The following is a 26,862-nucleotide window of genomic DNA, read 5'->3' as shown; positions in this document are numbered from 1 at the left end:
TGGGAATGTGACTTGGCCCACATTATCGGCTTCTCCATGATTGAATGTGGCCGCCGCGGTAAATAATGTGTGTGTGTGTGTGTGTGTGTGTGTGTGTGTGTGTGTGTGTGTGTGTGTGTGTGTGTGTGTGTGTGTGTGTGTGTGTGTGTGTGTGAGTGTCTGTGCGTGTGTGTGTGTGTGTGTGTGTGTGTGTGTGTGTGTGTGTGTGTGATGAAGAAGGAGATGTGAAAGAAGTTGTAAATCTAATAAAGGAAAAAGAAATATGGATGAGGACGAGAGAGGGAGAAAAAATGTTGAACACGAGTAAAAACGAAAAAAAAAAAAATGAAGCTGGAAAGAAAAACGACCTAGAGAACAAAAAGCAAAAGACTGAATTGTATAGGCGGTCAGTACTCTAAACAGTATACAACATAGAAAAACCAGTAGCGGTCAGAGAGGCGAAAGTGAGATGATAAGAACCAAACCACGCAGTATATTATTTCTCCAACTCCACGTTCAGTCTTATCACACCGACTGATAAACATCTCACTTATATAAAGATAACGGACAGCATGAATGCACGCGTTCATACACTCACACGTGGTTGGTTTGGCTGGCCAAGCGAGCGAGGCTTTCCGATCATTTTGGAGGCGTGAAAAATTAACATGACAACGCGGTGGGGATTAAAACACTCCCTTTTATGAAGCATTTGCCTGTGATGCCGGAAGTGACTGGACACTGCCAACAGGTAGGTCGATACAGGTGTCACTAGGCAGGTAAAGGCGTGATGGTCATGGTGCCTCTGGGTGGAGGGGAGCACCATATCGCTGGGGAGTGTGGGGAGCGTCCACTGTAGCTCGAGTGAGTGAGGAATGGTGTTTAGGGGAGGCAGAAAGGCAGGGGAAGCAGGGGTCTGAGGATACAACGGGCGGCATGTGGAGGGATGTAGCCTCGTCAGGGAGAGAGGAGGGAGATAAGCCCTGTGGGGGGAAAGTGTACACAGGAGGAGGCTTGGGAGTAGACACGAGAGGTTTAGGCCCAAGTCCCTGCAGGGGAAAGGTCCACACAAAGGCCCTGAAGGCGCGCGTACACACACACACACACACACACACACACACACACACACACACACACACACACACATACACACAATGTACACCAGAATGCACAGCCTGACGTGCACACAGCTGGCCGGTATTAGCACAAAGGCCTTGCTGTACAGAGGCGCCTCAGGTATTAATTCAGGGACTCGCCCAGGGCCAGGGAACACACACAGAGGATCCTGCGTACATTAAGGGTCACTGACTGTGCACACAGGGCCTTGGATGCATGCAGAGCCTTGGGTGCACACAGCGAGTGGATGCCTGCGGTGCTGCGCGGTGTGGCCTCGGGTACTCACATGAGGGGGTCCTGCGGGGTGGCGGCCTCCTCGTCCTGCACGGGAGGGTCCGCCTGGGGCTGGTGCTCGGAGGCCGCCATGGCCAAAGTTCACCTGGCGAAGGTTTGCGTGGCAGAGGTTCGAATAGCTGCGGGTCACCTGACGGAGGCGGCGCACCTGGAGCCCACACACCTTGGCGGGGACGCAACGACTGCCAGCACGTGCTCAGGCTCTCCCGACGCCGCCTCGGTGCTCGCACGAAGCACTCACAGCTCGCGGCGGAGGCGGCAGACTGGAGGCCGCGTGGCGCTGCTACGGCGCGCGTGGGGCCAGTCGGCGGTAGCTGTGGCGGAAGAGAGGAGCGGCGCGGCCTGCAGCTGCGTTGGTGTTCAACAGGACCCGCGGTGGGCGGCGTAGTGAGCGTGGTGGCGGGCGTGAGGTGGCGCGGCGCGCGGGAACACCACGCAACGTCCCGCCCTACATCGATCTTGACCTGCGCAGGGTCCTGCTGGCCTGCCCTCTGGCCTGCCTCTGCCCCGGCCTGACACACGCAGCCACTGATTCTAATATTGGCCTCGCCGCGGCCACCGTCCAGCCTTCCTCACTGCCGCCTCATGACGCAATTAGTTCCATTCACAGCCGTAGCAGAGGTCCCTCCCTGCCCCCCTGCCACACACCAGGACGGGGACTATGCCGCAGCGGGCTGGAAGGTCATCTCGGGGCCTCGCCAGGCCAGTCACGAAGCAACACTTACTCTGCCCTCGTCTTAGTAGCGCAGCCCGCAATCTTGCCACCACAGGGCCTCGTCACCACGGCGGCGGCATCCACCATCACCACCACCGAAACCTCCTCAACCACCTTCACCACCTCCACCACCTATACCAGCTTCCCAAGTGCCACACAATGCTTTGCGGCCTCGAACGCATGCTTAGATATGAATGATCCTGCCTTCCATAGTGGAGACAAAGTACATAATAATACACGAGAATAAGTGTAGGAAGACCTCTTAGTCTATAACGAGACAATCTGCTGAAGCTGTAAACTGCTGCCTACGTGTGGGAGAACAGGACAAAACAGAGCAAGGCTTCCCCTCGTCCACCTCTGCCGACGACAGAGTACGAAAGGGCAAACACTGGTACAAAACACCACTTACACACACTGAGAGAAACGAGGAACTGGAAGTTTTGTAGAGATGAATGAAAATGAATTGAAGAAATTTTCTTGACCACCTCAAGCGTGGATGACTCAGAAAAGGGAATAATTTTTCAGATAATTGCCACTAATAGAAAAATAATAGTAATAATAATAATAATAATAATAATAATAATAATAATAATAGTAGTAGTAGTAATAATAATAATAATAATAATAATAATAATAATAATAATAATAATAATAATAATAATAAATGATAATGATAATAAGATATCGCTCAATCTCTCGTCTGCAAGAAAAGTTACAACTCATTATGTAAACAGCGCACGCTAACCCAATGGTACAATTTTAATGTCCTATCCTTAAGCGAGGACGATGGTTATCTTTACATATATCTGTGATCAGCATAGATGATACGCGGCAGTGACGGAAACATCAGCATACAAGCCAGGCCGTGTAATGAGGGGTTACTTAGTACTCGTCTTTGCTTTGCAATTCATATCCATATGTAAGAGGAAAGATAGGGGACAGGGATGCGAGGTAGCGATATCAGTAAAGCATCTGTTACCACATAGACAAACACTCTACAACATGATAGGAAAGAGTTTTACGTGGCCACTTGTTGAATTTGTATAATAAGGAGGATTAATACACGAGATGCAAAGCTGCCTATTCAGGGTGTGACACGAGTCTCTGTGGATATTGTTCCGAGTTGAAAACATTCTATACATATGTTTCTTTACTGAAGCGCTGTCTTGTACTACCAATGGGGAAAGAGAGAGGGGAAAGGTTGAGAAATGTCAGTGTGTTGTTAGTACTGTATTGACAATGACTCAATATGTAGAGCGGTAGGTGTTATCATTTTTGTCAACATTAGAGATAAGGTTTGATAAGAAAGCTGACTATCTCTTTAGAATTGAATACTTAATCTTCTCACTTCCACTTTCTTGCTTGAAAAGATGTGTGTGTGTGTGTGTGTGTGTGTGTGTGTGTGTGTGTGTGTGTGTGTGTGTGTGTGTGTGTGTGTGTGTGTGTGTGTGTGTGTGTGTGTGTGTGTGTGTGTGTGTGTGTGTGTGTGTGTGTGTAGGCTTGATTAACGCCTTTTCTGGAGAAATACACTACCATCACATTCTCAACTTACATGAAAAATAGAGGGTGAGGCGAAAGATTTCCCTTCTATAACACCACGAGATGTATTCGCCTTTAACACCACGCCTCCAGTTCCCTCCCTTGCTGGCTCTACAATAACTGACTGCCAATGGAGACAAAAGAACTGACGCATTCATATGTCACACAAATCAAAGCTCAACACCATCTTGTCACGAATAAGACAAGAGAGAGAGAGAGAGAGAGAGAGAGAGAGAGAGAGAGAGAGAGAGAGAGAGAGAGAGAGAGAGAGAGAGAGAGAATGATAGAAACAAAAAACAGAGACAAGATGAACCGGTGGAGACTGAGGTTCGAAAGGTTGTACCATTTAGAGAGATAACACGAAGGAGGAGGAGGAGGAGGAGGAGAAGGAGGAGGAGGAGGAGGAAGGGGAGGATGCCAAAGTGCAGTGAGGCGATACAGCGTGTGCCAAGCCGTGGAGGGAAGCCAAACACATGAGAAGGATAGGGTGGAGAGGGAGGTACGGGGAGAGGAGGTAGGGAGGAAGGGCAGGGTGAGCGAGCTTCCTCCCCTCCTAATCTTTCAAGGTCACCGTCTTATCGAAGTCGACAAAGGGCGTTCCAGGCAGCCTCCTGACGAAGCTTTCCTGGACAAAGGTGAGTCATAAACGAACTGTAACGCTTTGGAAGTCAAGGCGGCGAGCAAGAAACTAAAAAAAAAAAAAAAAAAAAATATATATATATATATATATATATATATATATATATATATATATATATATATATATATATATATATATATATATATATATATATATATATATATATATATATATTGATAACTTTTTTGCTTCTATTCGTTTGTATATAAAATTTGGAATAAAGTTTGGTATTGTGATTATTTTCATTACTAAAAATTTAATAAGGGAATAATGGTCTGTACTTGAATACCTAAAAATAGCCTTATGTAAAAAAAAAAAAAAAAAACTGAGACTGTGTGTGTTTGTGTGTGTGTGTGTGTGTGTGTGTGTGTGTGTGTGTGTGTGTGTGTGTGTGAGAGAGAGAGAGAGAGAGAGAGAGAGAGAGAGAGAGAGAGAGAGAGAGAGAGAGAGAGAGAGAGAGAGAGAGAGAGAGAGAGAGAGAGAGAGAGAGAGAGAGCACAGCCTTCAATTCCCAGCTCGCCTTGTCATCTCTCCAATACATTTAGAAGCTTTCCCTTAACGAGAATTAATTAATAGTAAAAAGGCTCCACCTGTTTATTCATTAAGTTAAACCTGACTGGAAATGACGCGCGCGCGGACACACACACACGACACACACACACACACACACACACACACACACACACACACACACACACACAGAGGGCGCTCCTCGTTTGTTGTTTTCATAATAAACAAATCGACTTTCTCTTCAATTCACATACAAATTAATGAAATACTGACTGGCAGCGGTGATATTACTGTGTGTGTGTGTGTGTGTGTGTGTGTGTGAGAGAGTGAGAGGGAGAGTTCAGTATACAATATGAGACTATCACCACCACTACTACTACTACTACTACCACCACCACCACCACTGCCTCGTCAGCTAACCCAAATGATATCCTTGGTAACCCTTTAAATGGCCGGGGATTGCGATGGAAGGCCTTTGTATGCGGAGAAAGTTAGCAGGGAGATAAAAGGGAGAGAGAGAGAGAGAGAGAGAGAGAGAGAGAGAGAGAGAGAGAGAGAGAGAGAGAGAGAGAGAGAGAGAGAGAGAGGGCTATAAAGGGTGTTTGGGAGGGAAAAAAAAAGAGAAAGAGGGAGAAAGGAAAAGGGGAGTGTATGGGAGGGAAAGACTATGAGGAGGAAACAAAACGATAAATACTGCTCTTAAAAATAATAATAATGATAATGAAAAAGACACAGGAAGTTTGCTCCTTTTTAAAACTGGTCCTTTACTTTCTCGGAAGAGAATGAATAGAAGGAAAGAAGGATGTTTGGAAGGGCGAGGAAGGAGAGACAATACTTGAGGGGAGCCGGAGGAGGAGGAGGAGGAGGAGGAGGAGGAGGAGGAGGAGGAGGAGGAGGAGGAGGAGGAACGCTTTAACAAGCTATGGTTTCAGTAGAGGATTTTCGAAGCAAGAGAGAGAGAGAGAGAGAGAGAGAGAGAGAGAGAGAGAGAGAGAGAGAGAGAGAGAGAGAGAGAGAGACCCTATACACATGCTCTCCCTGCACCTCACAATACAGCAACACACACACAATACACGCGCTCTCACGGTCATGAAGTGAAGCAGAGGACAAAGAAACAAAGACAAGCTACAGTTCGAGGCTTCAGTTCAAGGCTTCAGATGTTAATATTGAAGCTTTCTATTTTCACTTTTCCACCTTTTCCTCTTGTTCCTTCTTCCAATTCTCTTTCTTCTCATTTCCTTTCTCTTCGGATGGAAATTTTAATACTGAGGCTTTCCTTTTCCCCGTTTCTCCTGCTCCTTCCTCCTTTTTCCATGTTCGTTTCTTCTCCTTTTCCTCTTTCCTTTCTTGCTCCATTCCTCCCTCCCTTAATCCTATTTCTAAATCCTTCTTTCCTTCTCTCCCTCACGTCCTCCTTCACTCCTCGTTCATATCCTTCCCTTTTTTCCCTCCTCCCTCACTCCTCTCTCCACCTTTTCTCTTTACCTACCTTCCTTTCTTCCATCCTTCCTTACTCCTCTGCCAATCTCCTTTCCTCCTTCATTCCCTCTCTTTTCTTCTATTCTTCCTTTTTCCTCTATCCACTTCCCTCCCTCTTTCCCTCACTCAATTTTTCACGTTCATCCACATTCTTCATTCCTCTTCCACCTCCTTTCTTCCTTCCCTCTTTCCCTTTCTGCCTTTTTTCAATCCTTCCTTACTCTTCTCCCTCATCTTCCTCCTTCCCTCTTTCTCTCCCTCCCTTATTCTTTTTCTTCCATCCTCTCTTACTATTCTTCCCACCTCCTCCCCTCCCTCCCTCCCTTTCTCCTTTCTCCCAATGGTATGTGATCTGTGTGAGAAAAAAAATAGTAAGGGAGATACGAGAATGGCAATAAAAGAAGGAAATAGACGGAAAGAAAAGTAAAAAAAAAGAATATGAAAAGAAATGCAAAAGGAAAATGGAAAATATACGTGGCAAGTTATTATTCTTATTTTTGTTATTATTACTATGATTTTTTTTTCTTTTCCTACAATAGTTTTTTTTTTCTTTCGAGGATTCAAGATTTGTTGGCAGACATTTTTTTTTCTAACTTTTCTTTGGCGTAACTAACTTCAAATTGAGGTGTCACTCACTCATGATTTGTCTATTCCTCTCTCTCTCTCTCTCTCTCTCTCTCTCTCTCTCTCTCTCTCTCTCTCTCTCTCTCTCTCTCTCTCTCTCTCTCTCTCTCTCTCTCTGTGATTACTGTTGTTTAAAAATGCTCTTTTTTTGTTATCCATATAGACATTTTCTTATCTTTCCTCTTTCCCCTCCTCTTCCTCCTCTTCTTCCTCCTCTTCCTTCTCCTTCTCCTCCTCCTTTACCACTTTCTGCAAAAGTCGTCACTGATTGAATTTTCAGTGAGGAAATATGATAAAATTCACTTGCGCATAGAGAGAGAGAGAGAGAGAGAGAGAGAGAGAGAGAGAGAGAGAGAGAGAGAGAGAGAGAGAGAGAGAGAGAGAGAGAGAGAGAGAGAGAGAGAGAGAGAGAGAGAGAGAGAGAGAGAGAGAGAGAGAGAGAGAGAGAGAGAGAGAGAGAGAGAGAGAGAGAGAGAGAGAGAGAGAGAGAGAGAGAGAGAGAGAGAGAGAGAGAGAGAGAGAGAGAGAGAGAGAGAGAGAGAGAGAGAGAGAGAGAGAGAGAGAGAGAGAGAGAAGTGAAGCAGCTAATACCTCCCTCTTTTCGTCTCTCTCTCTCTCTCTCTCTCTCTCTCTCTCTCTCTCTCAACAACACGATTTAATGGCTTTCATTTTCAACACACACACACACACACACACACACACACATACAAACACACACATTAAATAAATAGTTTAGTATTACCGATATTTAACAACATTTTGTACCAAGGCAAGAGTAAAATTATGTAATAAAACCAAATTTTTCTATCAAATCTGAATAATCACTTTTTAACGTAAAATATAAGATAAAAACTGCATCGTTATGTACAGCTACTGCTGCTACTACTACTACTGCTACTACTACTACTACTACTACTACTACTACTACTACTACTGCTACTATTACTACTTCTACTACTACTGCTACTACTACTACTACTTCTACTACTACTACTACTACTAGTACTACTACTACTACTACCAATACCATTACTACTACTACTACTACTACTACTACTACTACTACTACCAACACCACTACTACCACTACTACTACTACTACTACTACTACTACTACTACTATTACTACTACTACTACTACCAATACTACTACTACTACTAGTACTACTGCTACTACTACTACTACTACTGCTACTACTACTACTACTACTACTACTATTACGGGTTACTGTATATTACTGCAACTATGTTAATGTGAGAGTTATGTACTGGACTCCATTAATAGAAAAAAAAAACAACGAAATAAATTAATGGAAGAACAAAACAAATAAAGAAAATAGAAATGACAAAGAGCGAGAAGAGAAAGATTTGGAGAAAGAAAGAGACGTAAAATATTAATCCAGAAGAGAGAGAGAGAGAGAGAGAGAGAGAGAGAGAGAGAGAGAGAGAGAGAGAGAGAGAGAGAGAGAGAGAGAGAGAGAGAGAGAGAGAGAGAGAGAGAGAGAGAGAGAGAGAGAGAGATGGAGGGTGAGTTATTTTTTCCATGGAAGGGACGCCGGAGAGGTTACCATGGCAACGACGCGAGCTACACTTGGCAACCCCGAGACAGAACCATCGTATGCACTATGTAATCATCTTTAATACAGCCAGAGAGAGAGAGAGAGAGAGAGAGAGAGAGAGAGAGAGAGAGAGAGAGAGAGAGAGAGAGAGAGAGAGAGAATAATTCAGCGCCTCCTCTCTACCCAAAAATTGCCTCAAGGTGGCTCTCCCATTGTCCTCTCACAACAATAACTACAGAGCGTTAATAGGCGGCAAACAGGGAGGAGGAGGAGGAGGAGGAGGAGGAGGAGGAGGAGGAGGAGGAGGAGAGGGGACTATCTTAAACACTATTTAGCATATATTTTTTGGGTCCTTTGGAGGATTCCTCGCCACCACAGGGAAGGAAGAGGAGGAGAAAGAAAAAGAAGAGGAGGGGAAGGAGGAAGAGGGGTAGTAAGTTATGGAAGAAAGACTAGAAACTCAAATGACGCCAAATGAGTTTAAATGAGGAAAGGGAACGAAGATGGAGTGTAAAAGTATGTGGAGAGAGAGAGAGAGAGAGAGAGAGAGAGAGAGAGAGAGAGAGAGAGAGAGAGAGAGAGAGAGAGAGAGAGAGAGAATGGGGGTTGTTAGTGTCCTCAAAAAAAAAAAAACACGTGAATAGTCGTAGAAGCGAACGTTGCCCAGAAACAATCTATTTCCACCTATCTATTTTCGCGCTTCTCTCTCTCTCTCTCTCTCTCTCTCTCTCTCTCTCTCTCTCTCTCTCTCTCTCTCTCTCCTAAATACTCAATAATTTTAAACGCGTTTCATCTTGACTCCTTCTAATCCTTCACTTTTGTCTATTTATGTATGTCCCTAAGTTTGTATCTATCTACCCACCTATCTACGTACATATGAGTGTGTCCGTCAGTCTATCCATCTCTTTCCCCCTGAGTACTCAATATTTTTAGACGTATTTCATCTTGCCTCTAATCCCTCATGTTTCCTTTTCGGGGAGAAGCAAAAGGACTACCTCACCAGCCGCCATCCACTGCGGGCAGGAAGGCATCACGCGTCTACATCTGATCTTGACTCAAAGGATTAATTAAAACTCGTAAGATAAAAAAAAATATATAAAAAAAAATAAAGTTTTCTATCAGCTACCAAGATCAGTCCTCTCTCTCTCTCTCTCTCTCTCTCTCTCTCTCCTCTTCAAAACTACCGAGGATATAAATTTCAAATCTCTCACTGGAGTTATTAATTACACACACACACACACACACATAAACACTTGATTCATAGAGACAGCGGCTGCAAGTGTTGGTATATAATGTTTTTCTCATTCCTTATACATCAGCAAGTGTCTGAGAACGGGGTTTACTTCATGAAAAATCGGTGCAATGCTCTTTGGAAACCTACGCATGTTAGGATAAATTAGGTTAGGTTAGGTAAGGTTAGGTTAGGAGATGTCAAGAAAGGCGAGATGAGGAGAGGAGACAAAAATGATAGGAAATAGGAGGAGAAGGGGATGGAGTAGACAGAATCAATAACTGGAAGAAGAAAAGGAGGAAGTAAAGATAACATAATAAAAGAAGAAAGCCGAAAGAGGAAGAGAAAAGAGGAAGAGGATGAGAAGAGAGAAAATAGAAACAGCCCAACATTTGCAGTTATTAAGGTTAAAAATCTTGAGTTAATTAGTGTTAATATCACCTTTATTATTCACCTGGAAGAGGAGGAGGAGGAGGAGGATGAGGAGGAGGAGGAGGAGGAGGAGAAGGAGGAGGAGGAGGAGGAGGAGGAAAAGGTTGTGGTGGGAGGAAACTTGATCTTAAGATGAAAAACACTCCTACGCGATGCTACTGATATGAGAGAGAGAGAGAGAGAGAGAGAGAGAGAGAGAGAGAGAGAGAGAGAGAGAGAGAGAGAGAGAGAGAGAGAGAGAGAGAGAGGATAACAATAACCTAATTATCTCAAGGGTTTACTATCGATTGAAAGTGTCATTCAAGAACATAATTAATCCTATCTATGGTGATTACGAGAGAGAGAGAGAGAGAGAGAGAGAGAGAGAGAGAGAGAGAGAGAGAGAGAGAGAGAGAGAGAGAGAGAGAGCATAAGGGTAGCTGCAAGAAGCCATCAGGCCTACACGTGGCAGTACCTGTTACGAAAGATAGCTACGTATTTCCACTCATCATCACTATCCACAAATTGGTGTAATCTTCTCTTTAAAGCTCCCTAATGACACACACACACACACACACACACACACACACACACACAAACATTAACTTTACGAGGCAGACATGCGTGGTTTATTTCTCATACTATCAGAAAAATATCATGCTTAAAAATGCGTTTTGCTCTTAATCTCAGCACTCCCTCAAGATGTTTACGAGTCACCCATGAAATCCTCGTCAGTTCTCCCACGCGTTGAGTTCCATAAGTTTCCTGCATTCCCACGCAGGCATACAAGGAGGAAGACATGAAGTTTGCAGGACAACTAGCTGCGTCTAAGAGAGAGAGAGAGAGAGAGAGAGAGAGAGAGAGAGAGAGAGAGAGAGAGAGAGAGAGAGAGAGAGAGAGAGAGAGAGAATGTGTGTGTGTGTGTGTGTGTGTGTGTGTGTGTGTGTGTGTGTGTGTGTGTGTGTGTGTGTGTGTTTGTGTGTGTGCGTGTTTATGTGTCAATTTTCACAAGTTTATGAACAAATGAAATTTATCTACTTCGATTACTCCTTCCCTGCCAAACCTCTCTCTCTCTCTCTCTCTCTCTCTCTCTCTCTCTCTCTCTCTCTCTCTCTCTGGCTTCACACACTATTTTTAACCTCAAGTCGCCATCATCACAATAATCTTCCGCCCACTACACACTCGCATCCATCTCCTGAGATTAATATTGGAAAGATTTCGTTTTATACTACAAGCGTACGCAAGACTGCAAAGAACTCTATTATTGGATCTCTCTCTCTCTCTCTCTCTCTCTCTCTCTCTCTCTCTCTCTAATCGATTGCGCCATTCCTTAGATCGACAGCTCCTTAAGAAAAACCCTAAAGAAGAGAACATTACTATTCCTGACTCGGTACTTTGCTTAGAAATAAAAGAGTAGATACTCTGAGGGTAGAAATTCAACTAGTATGGCTGTACATGAAGGAAGGGATCACATAGATAGACAAGGATATAGGCTAACTCGTTGTGGCTTAAAGATGCTGGTGTAGGGAGCGAAGAAGGGAAGGTACAGACACGTAGAAATACGTAAGTTTCCCCTTTAGTTAAGTTCATGAAAATGCCGTTTTCTTTGGTGACGTGATGCGTCGGATTATTCACCCACTGATGTAAGGAGTGGGGAAGGGAGGCTACATGCACACAACTATAGGAAAGTTTTGTTTTCCCTCAAACCAAATAAATAAAATAACGTTTTCTTTAGTGAATTAAACGTTGGATTATACACCCACACTCATCTTTACTCTGTCATTCAACCTCAATCCCCTTTTATCCCTCCCCTCCTCTACTATAAACTTTGTACTCTATCCTAATGCAACATAGATTCCTCAGTGTCTCAAGCGTCTGTACGAGTTGTGTTTCTGCTTGGGTGTGCTTTCCAGTTGGTCGCACTTGATTTCAACACAGTACCGCGGGACTCTGGATGTGGCGGAGGAGAGGGGACGAACGTGAGGCACCAGACGGAGGCGAGCAATAGGGAGATACAATGAGAGGAGTTTAGGTGGAGAAAGAGAGTAGTGGTATTGGGTTGAGTGTCTGGGAATACCTGGCGTGCTCGTGTTTACCTTCAGTTTGTGTTTAGGTGGGGTCTGCATCTCTCTCTCTCTCTCTCTCTCTCTCTCTCTCTCTTGTATTTAGAAACGCTTTGCTCTCTCACCACGACTATTTTCAAAGGCCGCAGGGATGATTAGTCGGGTTCTCAAGAGTGCTTTTTCCGTTACTAATGTAGAAATCTTGTTAATGTGTCACTGAAACTAAAAAAAAAAAAAGAAAAAGAAAAAAAAAAACACCCTTTAAAATCCGTGCAACTTTAACAAGAGCCTTTTGAATGTAGAGGAGGTGCGTGGTTTAAGTGTTTCAGGATATGGTTTTTCTTCCTCCATACCTCTCTCTCTCTCTCTCTCTCTCTCTCTGCAGCATCAACAGCGAAGCGGCGGCAAGGTCTTAATGGCTCTGAAGGATTGCACAGAGGAGCCTTGTAATTACAGGGATCTTCTGGGAACGCACATTGCCTCCCTGCTCTAGAATCTGAAACATTAATGGTACAAAGATCCCTTCCCTGAGTTTACGTAGAGTGAGGAGCGTCAGTGTGTGTGTGTGTAGGTAAATGTAGACGAAGGAAGGACGAAGAGTATACTGGAGAATTTAGTTTGTTGATGGGAGGTTTTAAAGGAAGAAAGGCGACAGAAGAGGAGAAAAGGAAGGAGAGGGAAGAGTGGAAGGAAATGGGTGTTGCAAGAGGGTTGATGTATAGAGGAAAAGAAGGAGAAAGAAACGTGGATGAAGGAGAGTAGAAAAGAAAAGGAGGTTACAGGAAGAAAGACGTGAGAAGATGAGTAAAGAAAAAATAGGGAAGAGTGAAGAGATATGGGTGTTGGGAGAGGGATGATATAGAGGAGGAAAGGAGAAAGAAACGAGGATGAGGGAAAATAGCAGAAAAAAAAAAAACTGATACAGGGAGAAAGACGACAGATGAGGAAAGGAAGGAGAGGGGAGAGTGGAGAGATATGGTGTTGAGAGAGGCTTATTGTAAAGGGAAACAGAAGTAAAAAGAAATGAAGATAAGGAAAAATAGAAAGGAGGTACCCGGAAGAAGAAATCTGATAAAAAAAAAAGAAGAGGAATGATTTCATATACGAGTATGTAAGGAAAATTCAAGAAAGGGAGGTACAAGAATGATAAAATAAACGATGTAAAAGATGGAAAATAGGAACGAAATATAAAAGTAAAAAGGGGAAAGAAAGACAAGGTAATATAATGATTCTGTATAAGGGTAGGTAGACGGAAGAGAGAAGAATGGTGGAGGGGAATAAATGAATACAGGTTTTAGGAAAGATGAGAATGCGACCTACTTCTTTTTTTTTTTTCAGTGTGAGGGAGGCTGAGATTTTTTTTGTATATCTGAGAGAGAGAGAGAGAGAGAGAGAGAGAGAGAGAGAGAGAGAGAGAGAGAGAGAGAGAGAGAGAGAGAGAGAGAGAGAGAGAGAGAGAGAGAGAGAGAGAGAGAAACAGAACATCTATATCTGAAAACCCAATCAAATACTTTCATAAACTTTACTGAATATGAAGACAAAATCTTGGTACCTTTCGCTGGATAAAATTTCCGCCTTCCCAATCCAGCAACTCACGTGCCCAGACCAGGAACGCAAATTATCACGGGACAAAAGGGCACGGCGCTCCCTCAAAAGTGCCCCGTCGGGAGGAGGCTGCGAGGGAACGATAAACACAGGATGCTTTGAGGCCCCTGAGGAAGCTTCAATAGCCAAGAGGGGCCCCTGCTGGGCCTTCCTCGGGTACATGCTGGTGGTGGTGGTCGTAGTGGTGGTGGTGGTATTGGTGGTGAAGGTGAGAGATGATACTTATGGTGATATTAATGACAAAAAATGTTTACCTTGTTACAGGTGATGAAAAAAAAAAAAAGAAGAAAAGGCATTGATGCTGGTACTGGTGATGATACTGAAAAATGTATATATAAATAGTAACTAACTAAATAAATAAAGTTGGTAGTCATGGTGATGTAAAGAAAAATAAATAAATAAGATGAATAACTGTAGCATTAGTCGTGATGGTGATCATCCACATGTATCTCTCTACAACCACACACAACACCAGAATTAGGACGTCACTATCAATGCACAGCTCAGCGCCACATTAATGTTGTCACACACGCCAGTTCGAGACCTTAACACCAAAAACATGAGATAAATATTGCCTTGGCATATCACAACCCAGCAGTCCCTCCTGCCTGCACTCGAAGGTAAACAAGCAACACTCACAGTCATTCACTCACTCATTCAGTCACTCAGTTAACGCCGGCACTTGCATCACCACTTTTCTTGGAGGTGCTCTGCTTTCCCATCTCCCGGCCAACTAGCCAGCCAGCCAGCCAGCCAGCCAACCAGCCAGCCAGCCAGCCAACCAGCCAGCCAGCCAGCCAATCAGTCTGTGAAGTACGGTGAAGAATATCAGAGTAGTAGAAAAAGTGCCATACCGGGCTTTCCCTCCCGCCACGCCGCCGTCGCTGCCCCGTCGCCTTCACAAAACCGTGACCCCCCCCACCCCCGTCACCGTCATAATTGGAGCGGTGTTCCATTGATGACGTCAAAGATTTGTTTCAGCCAATCATCTCACCCGATGCTTGCTCTCCACGTCTCCACACGTCTCCTGGTAAGTCGCGCTTTCTTATACTTGTGATAGCCTTGTTTCTGTTTTCTTTACTGCTTCCTTTACACCCTTCACCCACCACGTTCTGGGCTTCACTGCTGCTCTTCCACAAGACACCCACCCCAGGCATCTGTTGACACACTCATCCCTCGTCCCTCATCATTGGAGTACTTTTCACTCTGGTAACGCAACAATGTATGTCTCGTTCATTTATTCATGGCGTTGTAGTTTCTATTTTATTCACTTACTTTTATGGTATAAGCTGCTACTATTCGCAAGCCAGTACGTTCACTGTACCATAGCTTCTAGGCTATGACATATTAATGAACAGCTTTCAGGGATACGGAAAGCAAGCTGAATCATGCAATGTAATGCCGCTCTCTTTGTCTTTTAACGGTGATTTAAATGACCCGCTGCCGCGTTTATCTAATAGCTCATTTGGATAAGGAGAACAAAATTAATGTCTCAACTGACTAGGCGGGAACACATATCAGTCACTCAAAAGGAAAATTATTAAAAACCCCGAGAATTACTTTTGCCCTTGCCACTAAATTTTTCTACATTTCTTGATTGATTTCACTAATGGGATAATAGATTCCAAAGTTGTATAGCAAGGGAGAGGAGAGAGGGAATTAAATGTTATTGAGGCAACTTGCAAGGGAGACGGCGAGGGGACGCGCTGGCGTGCCGTGGGCGGGCACTCGTGACGCCACTCCCCACTCTCCTCCCCTCTGTCTTGCAGGATGTAATGCTCTAGCTGAGTGCAATTCTCAGGACCATGTTAAGGGGCAGTGTTAAGGGAAGTAACTCCTTGTAAAGACCAGTGTGCATTTGGTGGTCGAGTGTGGTTAGGCCAGTACGTGTCTGGGACCTGCTTTGTCTGTCATCAAGGGACGTAAGATGGCGGAGAGTGTAATGCTGCGCCGTAAGTGATGGCCAGTCAGTAGACCTGTAGGCTTACCTGTGGCATTTGGTGTGTGGGGTGGGGAGGGAAAGATTTCCTATACAACTATAATATCATGGTAAGAGGATGTGTAGATTGTGAGTGACGGTCTGTGGACCACCTCATCGTTTCTTTTGGCTCGTTGGGGAAGGGGAATCCGTCCAAAACTTTGGGTTTTAGCAGGCAGGATTGCCTTCCAGTTAGGTGAAAGTGTGTGGAGGAGTTCTGGATATTAAGTCTTCTCTGTTCTTATTCCCTTAAGTTCATGTGAATTAAACTGTGAATTAATTATGGCGAAATAACTGAATAGTTTTGTTCTGTGAGAAGGTGATCTGTCATTCTTCCTCCCAGTTGCATTCATTCCTTTTGTTAAAAAAAAAAAAACGAACTGCGCCTATAAATTCATTACTACGAAGAGACATCAGTGCCTGTAGACAAAATAAGGATAACACTACCAAATCATTCTTTTTAATGCTCGGTCATGTTACCAAGTAACCAAAGGTAAATAAATAAGGAGTTAAAAGGTAAATAAAAATCTAAAATAAAAGTTAATGAAAAAAAAAAAACAATCTAAGTTGTCACTGACAACCACAACAACCACAGACACCGCAACAATACAACACAATGATAAGTTTCCTGTTTTGTAAGTGAAGAAGGCAAAGTGAAAAGCAAATTCTCGGCGCGCATTCATTTCCGTCTTGTTTATCTTGGATTTTCCTCACCTAAGCCCGCCCACTGTGCCATCGCTCCCAACCTTCTTCATATCAGTTTATTCCTCTCGTCCAGTACACAGTTCCCAGAGTCGAGGAAAACAAACTAAATCATATAATAAAATACAATGATAAGTTTCCTGCAAAATAAATTAAAAGGAAGAGTAAAAAGCAAATTTCCAGCTATATTCTGAGACTCGGAATCTTAAAGATGCCAAATGTCACAAGCATCCAAGTTTTTCTGGAGCATAAAATATTCTTTACATTAATACAGTTTCTCATGAGCTCATATTTTACGTCCAGAGTACATTACTAAACGTGAAACAATTCTTCACAAAAAACGTAATGTCTTATTTCAGTTAATCTCTTCGTAAATGTGGGCGTGTTGTGGACGAGTCATAAGGTCACTTCACTTTTCTTGAAACTATTCTGCTGTTTTCTGCCTTCAAATTACGTTCCTTTCTATTTTTGCCTTACGAATCTCCCCATATCTATCTCCTTAGGCCACCGTCCCTCCTACCCGCACCTTCCTCTACCTCAACTCTAGAACTTTGTGAGGTGCGTTGTTTGTCTTTAGGTCACTATGGAAAGGTTAGTTGATAATGGAAAAATATCGTAAAAGTGAGTCATGAGAGGAGGAGGAGGAGGAGGAGGAGGAGGAGGAGGAGCATTATAAGTCTGTATTCTGAAACGCTTTGGATTCTCATAAGTACGATTTTCAATGACTACAAATACATTTAATGAGATTCTCGTGGACTTCTCCCAATTTATGAAGCAGAACCCTTTAACAACTACCACTAGAACCATGGCACATACCCTTGGAAACCTGTTTTAATTTAAGCTCGAGCTGGTATATCATTTCAAGATGGGACACTGGGGCGTTTGAAAAAATGAGTTTGGCTTGTGTTGCGAGTCACACGGGACGCTGAAGGCCACTGAGCATAAGGACGCTGCTTCTCCTTAGCGTGACAGCAAATGTGAGTCTTGGTGGTGGCAAAGACGAGATGCTGCGGATTATGGTGAGCTCTGATTTGGCAGGAAGGGACTTTTGTTTACCTGTGCACAAAGGGAGTGTCTTTTCATGGCTATGAACGGATCTTTAGCTTAGGCGGTCGTGAAGTGTTACTTGCTCGGTGGATTTGAAATGTGGAGGAGTTTTCATGTCTCGTGAGTGAATGAAGACTTATAGTGAGTGACGGACACGTTAAGAAACACGTGGATTCTAATGCAAGGAAGCCTTTTTTCTTTTCTTTTTGGTTTTGTTTGGTATTGCAACAGTGTGTGTGTGTGTGTGTGTGTGTGTGTGTGTGTGTGTGACCGTCATCTGTATTTACAGCCATAATACAAACACCACCCTCAACCATCCCACACAACCGGAAAGAAGAAGAAAAAAACTCATTGACACAAATGCATTCAGACAAACCAAGAATATCTAAAGAAAGAATCAGATGATTTAAAACAACTTCATAAAGAATTCCAAGAGAGAGAGAGAGAGAGAGAGAGAGAGAGAGAGAGAGAGAGAGAGAGAGAGAGAGAGAGAGAGAGAGAGAGAGAGAGAGAGAGAGAGGGTTACATTGCAAAACTTTCTTCTAAATCTTAGATAATACAAAGCTTCAAGTCATCCACAGAGGATATCATCACGCACAGACACTAAGAGAGAGCAAGCCAGACACACCATCACAGGAGCGCGGAGGGAACGGGACACGAACTCACGCAGGACAAGAACAAGTGACCAGCGGAATCCACGATAACCCACACGAACATCGACGAAAACTACCTTGTGTGGCTTTAGAGAGGAAATGAAAGGAAAGTCGGTGGCGAGTTGAGTCTCCGCCCTTCCAGTCGCTGTGGGTATAGCACGAGGTGTCCGCTGTTTGGTGGGCGAGTGTTTGTCTTTTGTTTCGCCTCGTCAAGTTCTGTGTTGGTGAGTCTCACGGTTCGGTGGCCTCCAGCTTTGGCAGTGTTGGAAAAGGAAAGTTTGTATTAATAGTTTGTCATTGTGGAGTGTATTAATTGGGTCACGACTTGTTAACAGTGAGCTGTACACACACACACACACACACACACACACACACACACACAAAGTTAACGAGTGAAGCTGTAGCGATCGAGTGAAGAGTAATGAAGCTCACGACGAAAGTAAAACGAGAGATCTCACTTCTTGAAAAATACCTCCCAACAAGAATAATAGAAAAAAAAAAAAAAGATTACCAACGAAAATTCAGATATATCCTCGTCTCAGGAAAGTTATCAAAATACTAATGTTTAATTCTCTGTTCTCTGTCTCTGAACGCAGATGACGGACAGAATTGTGCAGGCATCATGGTGCTGCTGCTACATGGGCTCCCTCGCCAGGCAGGTAAGCAGCAGACTAGGTGTGCAAGCAACTAAGGACCACATTCTGAAACACTTCTGCGCCGCACCTCCTCTACATTCAAAAAGCTCTAGTTGAAGTTACACGGGTTTTAATTTTTTTTTTTTTTTATGATTCTAGTGATGAATTAACAATATTTCTACATTATTAACTAGGGAAATAATCTTTGAGACTTCGCTGATCGTCTCTGTGGCCTTGAAAATAGTCGTGGTGACAGAACAGAGGGTTTCAGAGTATGGGCCTTACACACCTTTGTATAAACCCGCGTGATGAAGCCTTTGCCTTGCTGTGACACCATAAAGACTGATGATGCATCCTGCATCCTGCATCCACACACTTCTTCCTCTCCGGGACTGAAAAGTTACTGCCCGTGTGGAGACGTTTCTCAAAAGTTCCCCATATAGTGTCACTTCTTGTAAATATTCATAAGAGACCAGAAGGAAGGCTGTAGGTTATCTGAGTTTAAATTAATATTTTTACATGTTTACAGTATTTTAGTACATACTGTATGAGGACACACACACACACACACACACACACACACACACACACACACACAAACACGCACACACACGGGTCTCTTTGTCCCTGGTTCCGTCACTGCGCCAGTGACTCCCAACACGAGGAACAGAAAACGTACATTTCACAAGGCAGCAGCTCATTAGCAAAGCGGTGGGCAGCTCTTTCCTTTCAACCTTGCTCTGAAGCCTCTACAAAGGGCGGGACTGAATTGGATCCAGTAAAATAGAAAAAAAAAAAAAAAAAAAAAAAAACTATTAAAACATGACTCATTGGAAAAATGCTGCATTTAAGCGAGAAAATTCAGCATTCGTAAGATTTCACTTTATATAGCTCATATGGTTTCAAACTTTTCGGTGCTGCACGGCTATAAAACAATTATTAAACCATAACTCATAAAAAGTGCATTTAAACGATTAAATTTAATGTAAGACCACAATTTGTATATATCTAATTCTATAGAAGCTCTCAGATGTTGCAAGGCAATATGATAATAATCATCAATACATATTTAGCCCTCAGGTGTTGCAGGAATATAAGGTGACGATTAGCAATACATGTGTGCGTTCCTCAGGTGTGCAGCGTGGTGGTGGTGGCAAGTACCATGCTGCACGTGGGGCTGATGCTGGGCTGGCCCGCAACTCTCCCCTCCCTGCAGGCTGACACGCACTTCAACGCCACGGACAACGACGTGAAATGGCTGGGTGAGGATGATGATGATGACGATAATGATGATGATGATGATGATGATGATGATGATGATGATGATGATGATGATGAGGATGAGGAGAAGGAAGAGAAAGAGACAGTTATGTGATAAAATATGCACAATCATTCACTCATTGTGCGACTTTGAACACACACACACACACACACACACACACACACACACACGTCATCTTGAGTGTAAACAGGTTCAGAGAGGTTGGGGAAGGAAGGGGATGGCGGTGGTAGGGAGAGGTGACAGGGAGAATGAGGTGAGAGGCATTGAGAGAGGAGTGAGAGGGTGTGCAGGTGAGGCATGAGGACACCTGAAAACGACTCATCTATCTTGTGATTTAGTAGCTGGTGAGGGAGTAGAGAGGTGAGGGAGTGGTGGTGGTGGGGGGAAAGGGAGGGTGAAGAAAGAGGTCGGCGTGTGAGGTTGCATAAATAGGTGATGCGGTGCCATGATCTCATTATACTAAGGCGTAATACTTATGCGACAACCCACTTCTTCATCTTCCTCTGCCACCTTCTCTATCTCTTAAGAGCTAAACGATCATTCTATCAGCATATTAGTTTGGGTTCTCTTCTCAATTTAACCTTTATCTATTATTATTTATGACTTTTATATGAGAGAAGCTACAAATCATCGGACTTTTCCCTCTTTTTATATCCTCCACTCTTCTTTTTTACGTATAAAAAATCTCTCTCTCTCTCCACAGTTTCCTGCGTCGGCTTCACTGGACTTGTTTCTAACCTGCCCATAGGCGCGCTCATTGACTACCTCGGCTACAGACACCTCATGACTCTCACACTGCTGCCCGTCACCGTCACGTGGTTACTGCAAGGCCTCACGCCCTCCCTGACCCTGCTCTACGTCGGGCGGATCATGGGAAGCGTGGGATTCATGATCTTCTCCACCTTAGTCAACCCACTCATGGCAGAACTCCTGGAGCCCAAGTACCGAGGCTTCCTGGGGTGTCTGAGTGAAATCGTGGTATCTACTGGGATGCTCCTGGCTTACCTAATGGCTGAATTCTTCACGTGGAAGCTGGTTACCATTCTCTCCGCCGTGCCCTTCATCCCAATCTTCTTCTTCTCTCTCGGCGTTCCGGAGGTAAAGTGCTGAGCGGGTGGGTTCCTGTCCGTGCATGCAGTGGTGGGTGGGAGAGGCTCGGCATTGTCAGAGGGTCAGGTTGGAAGGGGGTCAGGAGGTGGAGGTGGGATCTGCGGGTGAGAAAAGGGTCGTTGGCAGGAGAGACTGAAGAGGAGGGGATGTGGTGGTGGTTGGTATCGGGGTGGTGGTGCTGGTGGTGGTGGTGGACATACGAAAGGGATTTATGAAGGTTGTTGAGGTGAATTCTATTGAGAACTTTGGATTCAGTGAGTTTGTGGAGCGTGACGGTGTAAGGGAAGAAGAACAAAAGGAAGTCTGGGTGAGTAAATGAACGGTGACAGAATGACAAGGAAGACAACAACAACAACATGAGAATAATAATCTCAACGCACGAGGCTTTATTAGTAAGTTAGATTGACTAGAAGTTAGTGAACCATATTCTCATAACCTAACAGTGCTTAATACTGTGTCCGTTTCCCCTCCCTTAGTCCCCGTATTGGTTGGTGCGTGCGGGGCGTATCAGGGAGGCGGAGGAGGCGCTCATCACAGTGCGTGGACCTCTGCGGCGGCTGTCAGCGCAGGAGGAGCTGTTGGAGATCCAGAAGAGCATAAAGGAGCAGCCGCAGACCAGCCTCTCACAGCAGGTACTGAGGTTTGCTTTGCTTCCTCTCACTCTAACATGCTTGCTTTGTTCATGACATGCGGGATGGATAGTGAAGAGTCTAACTAAGGGAGGTTAGGTGAAGGTGTGCTGCATTCCGGCAGGTGTGGCACATTTCCAAACCGCAGAACTTCCGGCCGCTGCTGCTGATGGCGGCCATTATAGTCCTGCGAGAGCTCGGAGGTCAGTTTGCCATCTTCTCCTACGCCGTGTACTTCTTCCGCAACGCCGGCGTGGAGATGAAGGCCTCCACATGCACGGTGCTGCTGGGCGTGGCAAGGCTCTTCTCCACCATCGCCTGCTCCTCGCTACTAGATCGCGTTGGCCGCCGCTTCATCCTGACGGTGGGATGCTCCTGTTGCGCCGTCTCCACCGCGATCGGGAGCATCTTCCTCTTCTGGGATATCCCGGGGTCGTCGTGGGTGCCCGTCATGGCTGTCGTTTCCTTCGTGCTCGGCTATGGCTTCGGCGTGGGTCCCATTCCTTGGGTGCTGCTGGGGGAGCTGCTGCCCACGCCCATCAGGGTGGTGGGAGCGTCCATCTGCACGTGCATATACGCCGCCATGGAAGTCATCGTGGGCCTCTGCTTCCCTCAGATGATGGAGGAGGTGGGGTTAGGAGGGAGTCTGCTTTTCTTCGCCGCCTTCAACGTTCTTATGATAGTAGTGGTGCGTCGCTTCCTGCCAGAGACCGCCAACAGCAGCCTGCACCTCCTGGAGTACGTGTTTAAGAGGGACTACCACACAAGTCCCTTAGATGAGGAGAGAATGACGTCTGAGGAACCTCTTCTTCACTAACGTCTCGAGGATTACACCAGCTATTGAACATGACAAAGTGACGCGTAGGAGTTAATACACAAAGGGAAATGTTTGTGAAAGACTTCTATTGTTAGTATCACGTTTCTGTGGTTGCTTCATCTCTCTTGTGGTGCTCTGCTTGCTGCACAGATAAAACCTTCAAGGACTTGTTAAGAATCATAAAAATTGAGCGGCTCAGACGATGCAGAGAAAGCACACTAATCTGGTATTCAGTGTTTACCTTTCTGCGGTCTTTGTATAACCAGATGGTTAAAAGTGTTTACGTATGTATGTATGTATGTATGTATTAATGCATGTAGGAATGAATGACAAAATGGATACATGTGTCTTCAGTGTATTTACAAATGACAATGTAAATGTGAATGGGTGAATAAATATGTATACGAATGAATAAATAAATGAAGGATAAAAGGAATAAAAAATGAATGGAGGACGGAATGAATGAATGAATGAAGAAAGGTGGAACATGCAAGAAAAATAAACTTTATAAAGCTTGGGTGATTGTGGCAAACACCTTTCTAATTTTGTACACATTTCGTTCCTCTCTCTCTCTCTCTCTCTCTCTCTCTCTCTCTCTCTCTCTCTCTCTCTCTCTCTCTCTCTCTCTCTCTTTCTGGGGGGTATGGACAAAAGATGACATTGTTTTAGGGAATTTAATTTAGTAATAATAATCACATTCCTTCGGCGAACAATGTAAGCGTTAATCACGAACAAGAGTGGTAGTGGTGGGGGGGAAGTGGAGGAGGTGGAGGAGAGGTGGATCACTCGAGATGGGAGGGATGGTGGAGGGTGGTGGAGGTGAGAGGGAACAAATGGATTCATACATATATAATCTCTCTCTCTCTCTCTCTCTCTCTCTCTCTCTCTCACACACACATCAACTGACCTTGCTTAACTCTACACATATCCGGGTTCCCTCCCATCTGAGCCGCCATGGGACACAACACGGCCAGACGAACACACCGGCGGGCACGGCACACGCAGAGTGACACTGACTTGGGAACAGGACGGGGGAAAGAAAAAGAAAACGGGATAAAAATAATGTAAAACTGTGGCGTATAGACTTGACACATTCATAACACAACATTGATCACTTGCGTCTTCGGTTTGTTTTGCGTTATTTTAGATTTTTCTTTTTTTTTTTTTTTTTTTTTTACTGTTGGTGACGAGTTTCCTTTTCCTGGCATACTAAAAACTTCTTTTTTTTTTTTTTGTATTTTTTTTCTTGTTATCTGCATGAAGCTGCGACACTACACGTTGATGCTGTACGGGACCTTTGCCGTTGACGCGTTCGTGGTCACCTTCTGCGGCGGCTTCTGGTGTGCGCTGTGCTGCTGCTGCTGCTGCTGCTGCTGCTGCTGCTCCTGTTGCTGCTGCTGCTGTTCGTACTGACTCAGCATCATGAGTAACTCGTTCGCTACGTTATTGTTGTTATTGTTACTACTTGCTGTTGTCTTCCCGCCGTTCGCCCTCCCTCTCGCCCGCTGCCCGGCTCCTCCTGCCCCTCCAGAGACGCCCTGCCGCAGCTCCCTGTCGCATTCCGCTTCAGACATCTCCCTGGAGTCAGAAAAGGCGGAGGGAGGGTGGAGGGGCCGCGGGGGCGTGAGGGGAGACATGTCGCTGGAGGAGGACTCACTGGGAGCTCTGCAAGGCCAAGAGAGAAGCGTGAAGTTATGCCGTCCTCGCCTTCCTTCACCTCCTCCTCCTCCCCCTTCCGCTACTCCTGCATAATTGTGAGAGGGGCGGGACATATGACAGAGACGAAGACGAGCAATATAAGGGCGAGACAGGAAGACAAGGATTAGTGATGTCTCGTGGTATCTCGAGATGTTAGTAGTGTATAACAGGGACGAGACATATGGAGAGGCAGAGACAAAAATTAATATAAGAAAGAGACAAGGAGAACGAGGATCACTGGTCTCGTTGTATCAGGAGGTGTTAGTTTAGTGTTACTGCTAGTACTTATCGTCCTCGTTGTTGGAGTAACTTAAGAGGACAGAGATTGGTGATGTATTAGTAACAAGGCACACGGCACGAGGACGAGCAACGTGGTATATGCACTGGATGGCCTCGTTGTGTTTCGAGACCATGAGAATAGTAAAGTGTGTTGAATCTAATTGCCTTGAAACTGATCACGTCACATAAAATTGACAAACATTCTTATGACAGGAAAAGGACATGATGCACCACAAAAAAAAAAAAAAACTGCGTATCTCTGTGAATGTAAAAAAAAAAAAGGGAAATAAATACAGTAACATGATGTAAGATAGAAAAAAAAAAACGGTAAAATAAATTAAGGATCAGGCAATATAAATCAATGCATAAACCAAGACTATTTTAAATAATATACACTTATGAAATTATTGTGAAATATGCAGTGAACAGACAGGCAAGCATTCCAGGTGTTTGCTGGGTGCTGGAGAGAGAGAGAGAGAGAGAGAGAGAGAGAGAGAGAGAGAGAGAGAGAGAAAGAGAGAGAGAGAGAGAGAGAGAAAGAGAGAGAGAGAGAGAAACGAAGGAAGAAGATAAGATACAAAATCCTGAAATTACAGAAGCCATAAAAAGAAGTGGTGGGGACAAGGCGGAGGAGGAGGAGGAAGGGTGGAATGTGGAGGAAAGAAATATTAGGACAAGATGGAGGAAGAAGGGAAAGAAAACTAGAAGAAACAAAGCCCTGAAAAATAGAAGGCAGAGAACAAAAGTGAGCGACAAGATGGAGGAGGAGGAAGGGTGGAGGGTGGAGGAAAGGAATAATGGTGGAGGTGGTGGGAGCCGCGGCAGCCAGACTCCACCTACACAGCTCAGCCTCCTCTACCTGAGACTACCTGGCATGGCGGACAGGCGGCAGAGGGTGGGGGCCCGCTCTACCCCCCGCGCCGCCCCCTGCCGCGCCCTGCTGCTGAGGCTGAGGCTGCTGCTGCTGCTGCTGCTGCTGGATGAAGTGCCGGTGCTGCTGAGTCTGCGGGTGCTGGTAGTGAGGCAGCTGAGGGACGGGTGAGGAGGCGTCGTTGCTCTCAGTGCTCGAGTCCCTCTTCGGCATGTCGCCTGTGGGAGGATTTATGTCTGATTTCGCTCTTCATTGGCACGGTAACCTAATGTAGTGTTCTATTGAAATTTGTAATGTTTCATAGTTTTCTGTATTGTGGTCTTATCTGTTTTACTAGTGCTTCTTGTTAGTTTTAGTTCTATTAGTTGATAATAATTCACCTGGGGGAAGAGTTACGTCTGACTTTGCTCCTCATTGGCACGGTAACCTAATGTGGGCGTTTTAGTGACATTTTATAATGTTTCTTAATGTTCTGTCCAGTGCTCTTATCTGTTTTACTAATGGCTTTTGTTAGCTTTGGTTATATTCGCTGATGATACTTCATGTAAATCAAGACAACATGTTTTTACCTATGCTTATTCTATGTGTTAATGCCTTCTTGGTGAATTATTGTTATTATTGTTATTATTATTATCATTATTTTTATTATTATTACTATTATTATTCATGCTGAAGATTAAAGGATTGTCACGCGTAGAGTCGATGGCTTCTTGCAACTTCTATTTTTTTTTTTTTTTGCATGTAAGAGGGCCACTGCCATATGTTGTTAAGTCATGCATCACGTTTTCTTTATCAATTTAGCACGTACTTGATTATGAGAAAAGGGCAAATAAGCTGGAAAAAACACTGTTCAAGTGCCGCTCCTTCAAAAGTGCAAAGGAAGATTCTCAGATCAGTTTACGCTGCGTTTCAAGTCACAGGAAGGTTGAAAAGACACTATATGAGGAGTAACTTTGAGGCTGTGTTCTGTACCTATAGTTCCCCGTGCACTGTACCTCTGGAGCGGCTTCTGGAGCGGTGCGGACGGCTGCCGGTGGTATCCTTGCGTGCGTCATCGGGCCATTTGCCTCCCGCCGGCGCCTGGGCGACTTCTATCCCCGACTGAGGAGCAGCGCCCGGCAGCGACTTAGGGCGACTTGCATACTCCGCGCGGCCCCGGCTGCTGATGTAAGCAATCTCTGGCGAGGCACGAAAGTGGGGCAATTAGTAATGTGTTCGTGTATTTGATAATTTACGCTGATAGAAGCATAGGTATCATAATCACAACAACTTCAGCTCTAATCTTTGCGTCTTGGTTATGCAACGGACACTAGGAAATATTTTTCTTCTTATCTGTCTTTTAATGGGTTTCTGTAGTAACATATATACTGTTGTTGTATATACGTTGAAAATTTCCGTA

General features: G+C 44.6%; 2 protein-coding genes across 2 annotated transcripts in view; one reads left to right on the top strand and one right to left on the bottom strand.

Annotated features, from left to right (window-relative positions):
• The first annotated feature begins 18,087 nt into the window (after positions 1 to 18,087).
• LOC135108072 (facilitated trehalose transporter Tret1-like) lies at positions 18,088 to 23,132 on the top strand. Its single transcript, XM_064018685.1, has 6 exons — positions 18,088 to 18,366; positions 18,739 to 18,801; positions 19,910 to 20,039; positions 20,763 to 21,157; positions 21,646 to 21,801; positions 21,923 to 23,132. The coding sequence occupies exons 2-6, from the start codon at positions 18,739 to 18,741 to the stop codon at positions 22,613 to 22,615; spliced, it is 1,437 nt and encodes a 478-aa protein (XP_063874755.1). The 5' UTR covers positions 18,088 to 18,366; the 3' UTR covers positions 22,616 to 23,132.
• A 142-nt stretch (positions 23,133 to 23,274) lies between these two features.
• The window catches only part of LOC135108071 (cell adhesion molecule Dscam2-like), a 37,083-nt gene continuing 33,495 nt past the window's right edge, over positions 23,275 to 26,862 (bottom strand). The window contains exons 29-31 of the mRNA XM_064018684.1: positions 26,459 to 26,641; positions 25,462 to 25,681; positions 23,275 to 24,280 (exon numbers count right to left, since the gene is read on the bottom strand). Of these exons, the coding sequence (XP_063874754.1) occupies positions 23,887 to 24,280; positions 25,462 to 25,681; positions 26,459 to 26,641 (797 nt within the window). The 3' untranslated portion in view covers positions 23,275 to 23,886. The remainder of the gene's footprint in view (positions 24,281 to 25,461; positions 25,682 to 26,458; positions 26,642 to 26,862) is intronic.

The sequence above is a fragment of the Scylla paramamosain genome, chromosome 16, assembly GCF_035594125.1.
Source record: "Scylla paramamosain isolate STU-SP2022 chromosome 16, ASM3559412v1, whole genome shotgun sequence".
In the NCBI taxonomy this organism is placed as follows: domain Eukaryota; kingdom Metazoa; phylum Arthropoda; class Malacostraca; order Decapoda; family Portunidae; genus Scylla; species Scylla paramamosain.
The sequence above is the reverse complement of the archived record's forward strand: the minus strand, read 5'-3'. Positions and strand labels throughout refer to the sequence as shown.

What these genes read in the sequence shown, in the direction of transcription:
- LOC135108072 (XM_064018685.1), top strand. Translation starts at nt 18,739, where the DNA reads ATGACGGACAGAATTGTGCAGGCATCATGGTGCTGCTGCTACATGGGC. An exon ending in TGGGCTCCCTCGCCAGGCAG is followed by an intron (nt 18,802 to 19,909) that starts GTAAGCAGCAGA and finishes TGCGTTCCTCAG; the next exon opens with GTGTGCAGCGTGGTGGTGGT. An exon ending in TCTCTCTCGGCGTTCCGGAG is followed by an intron (nt 21,158 to 21,645) that starts GTAAAGTGCTGA and finishes CCCCTCCCTTAG; the next exon opens with TCCCCGTATTGGTTGGTGCG.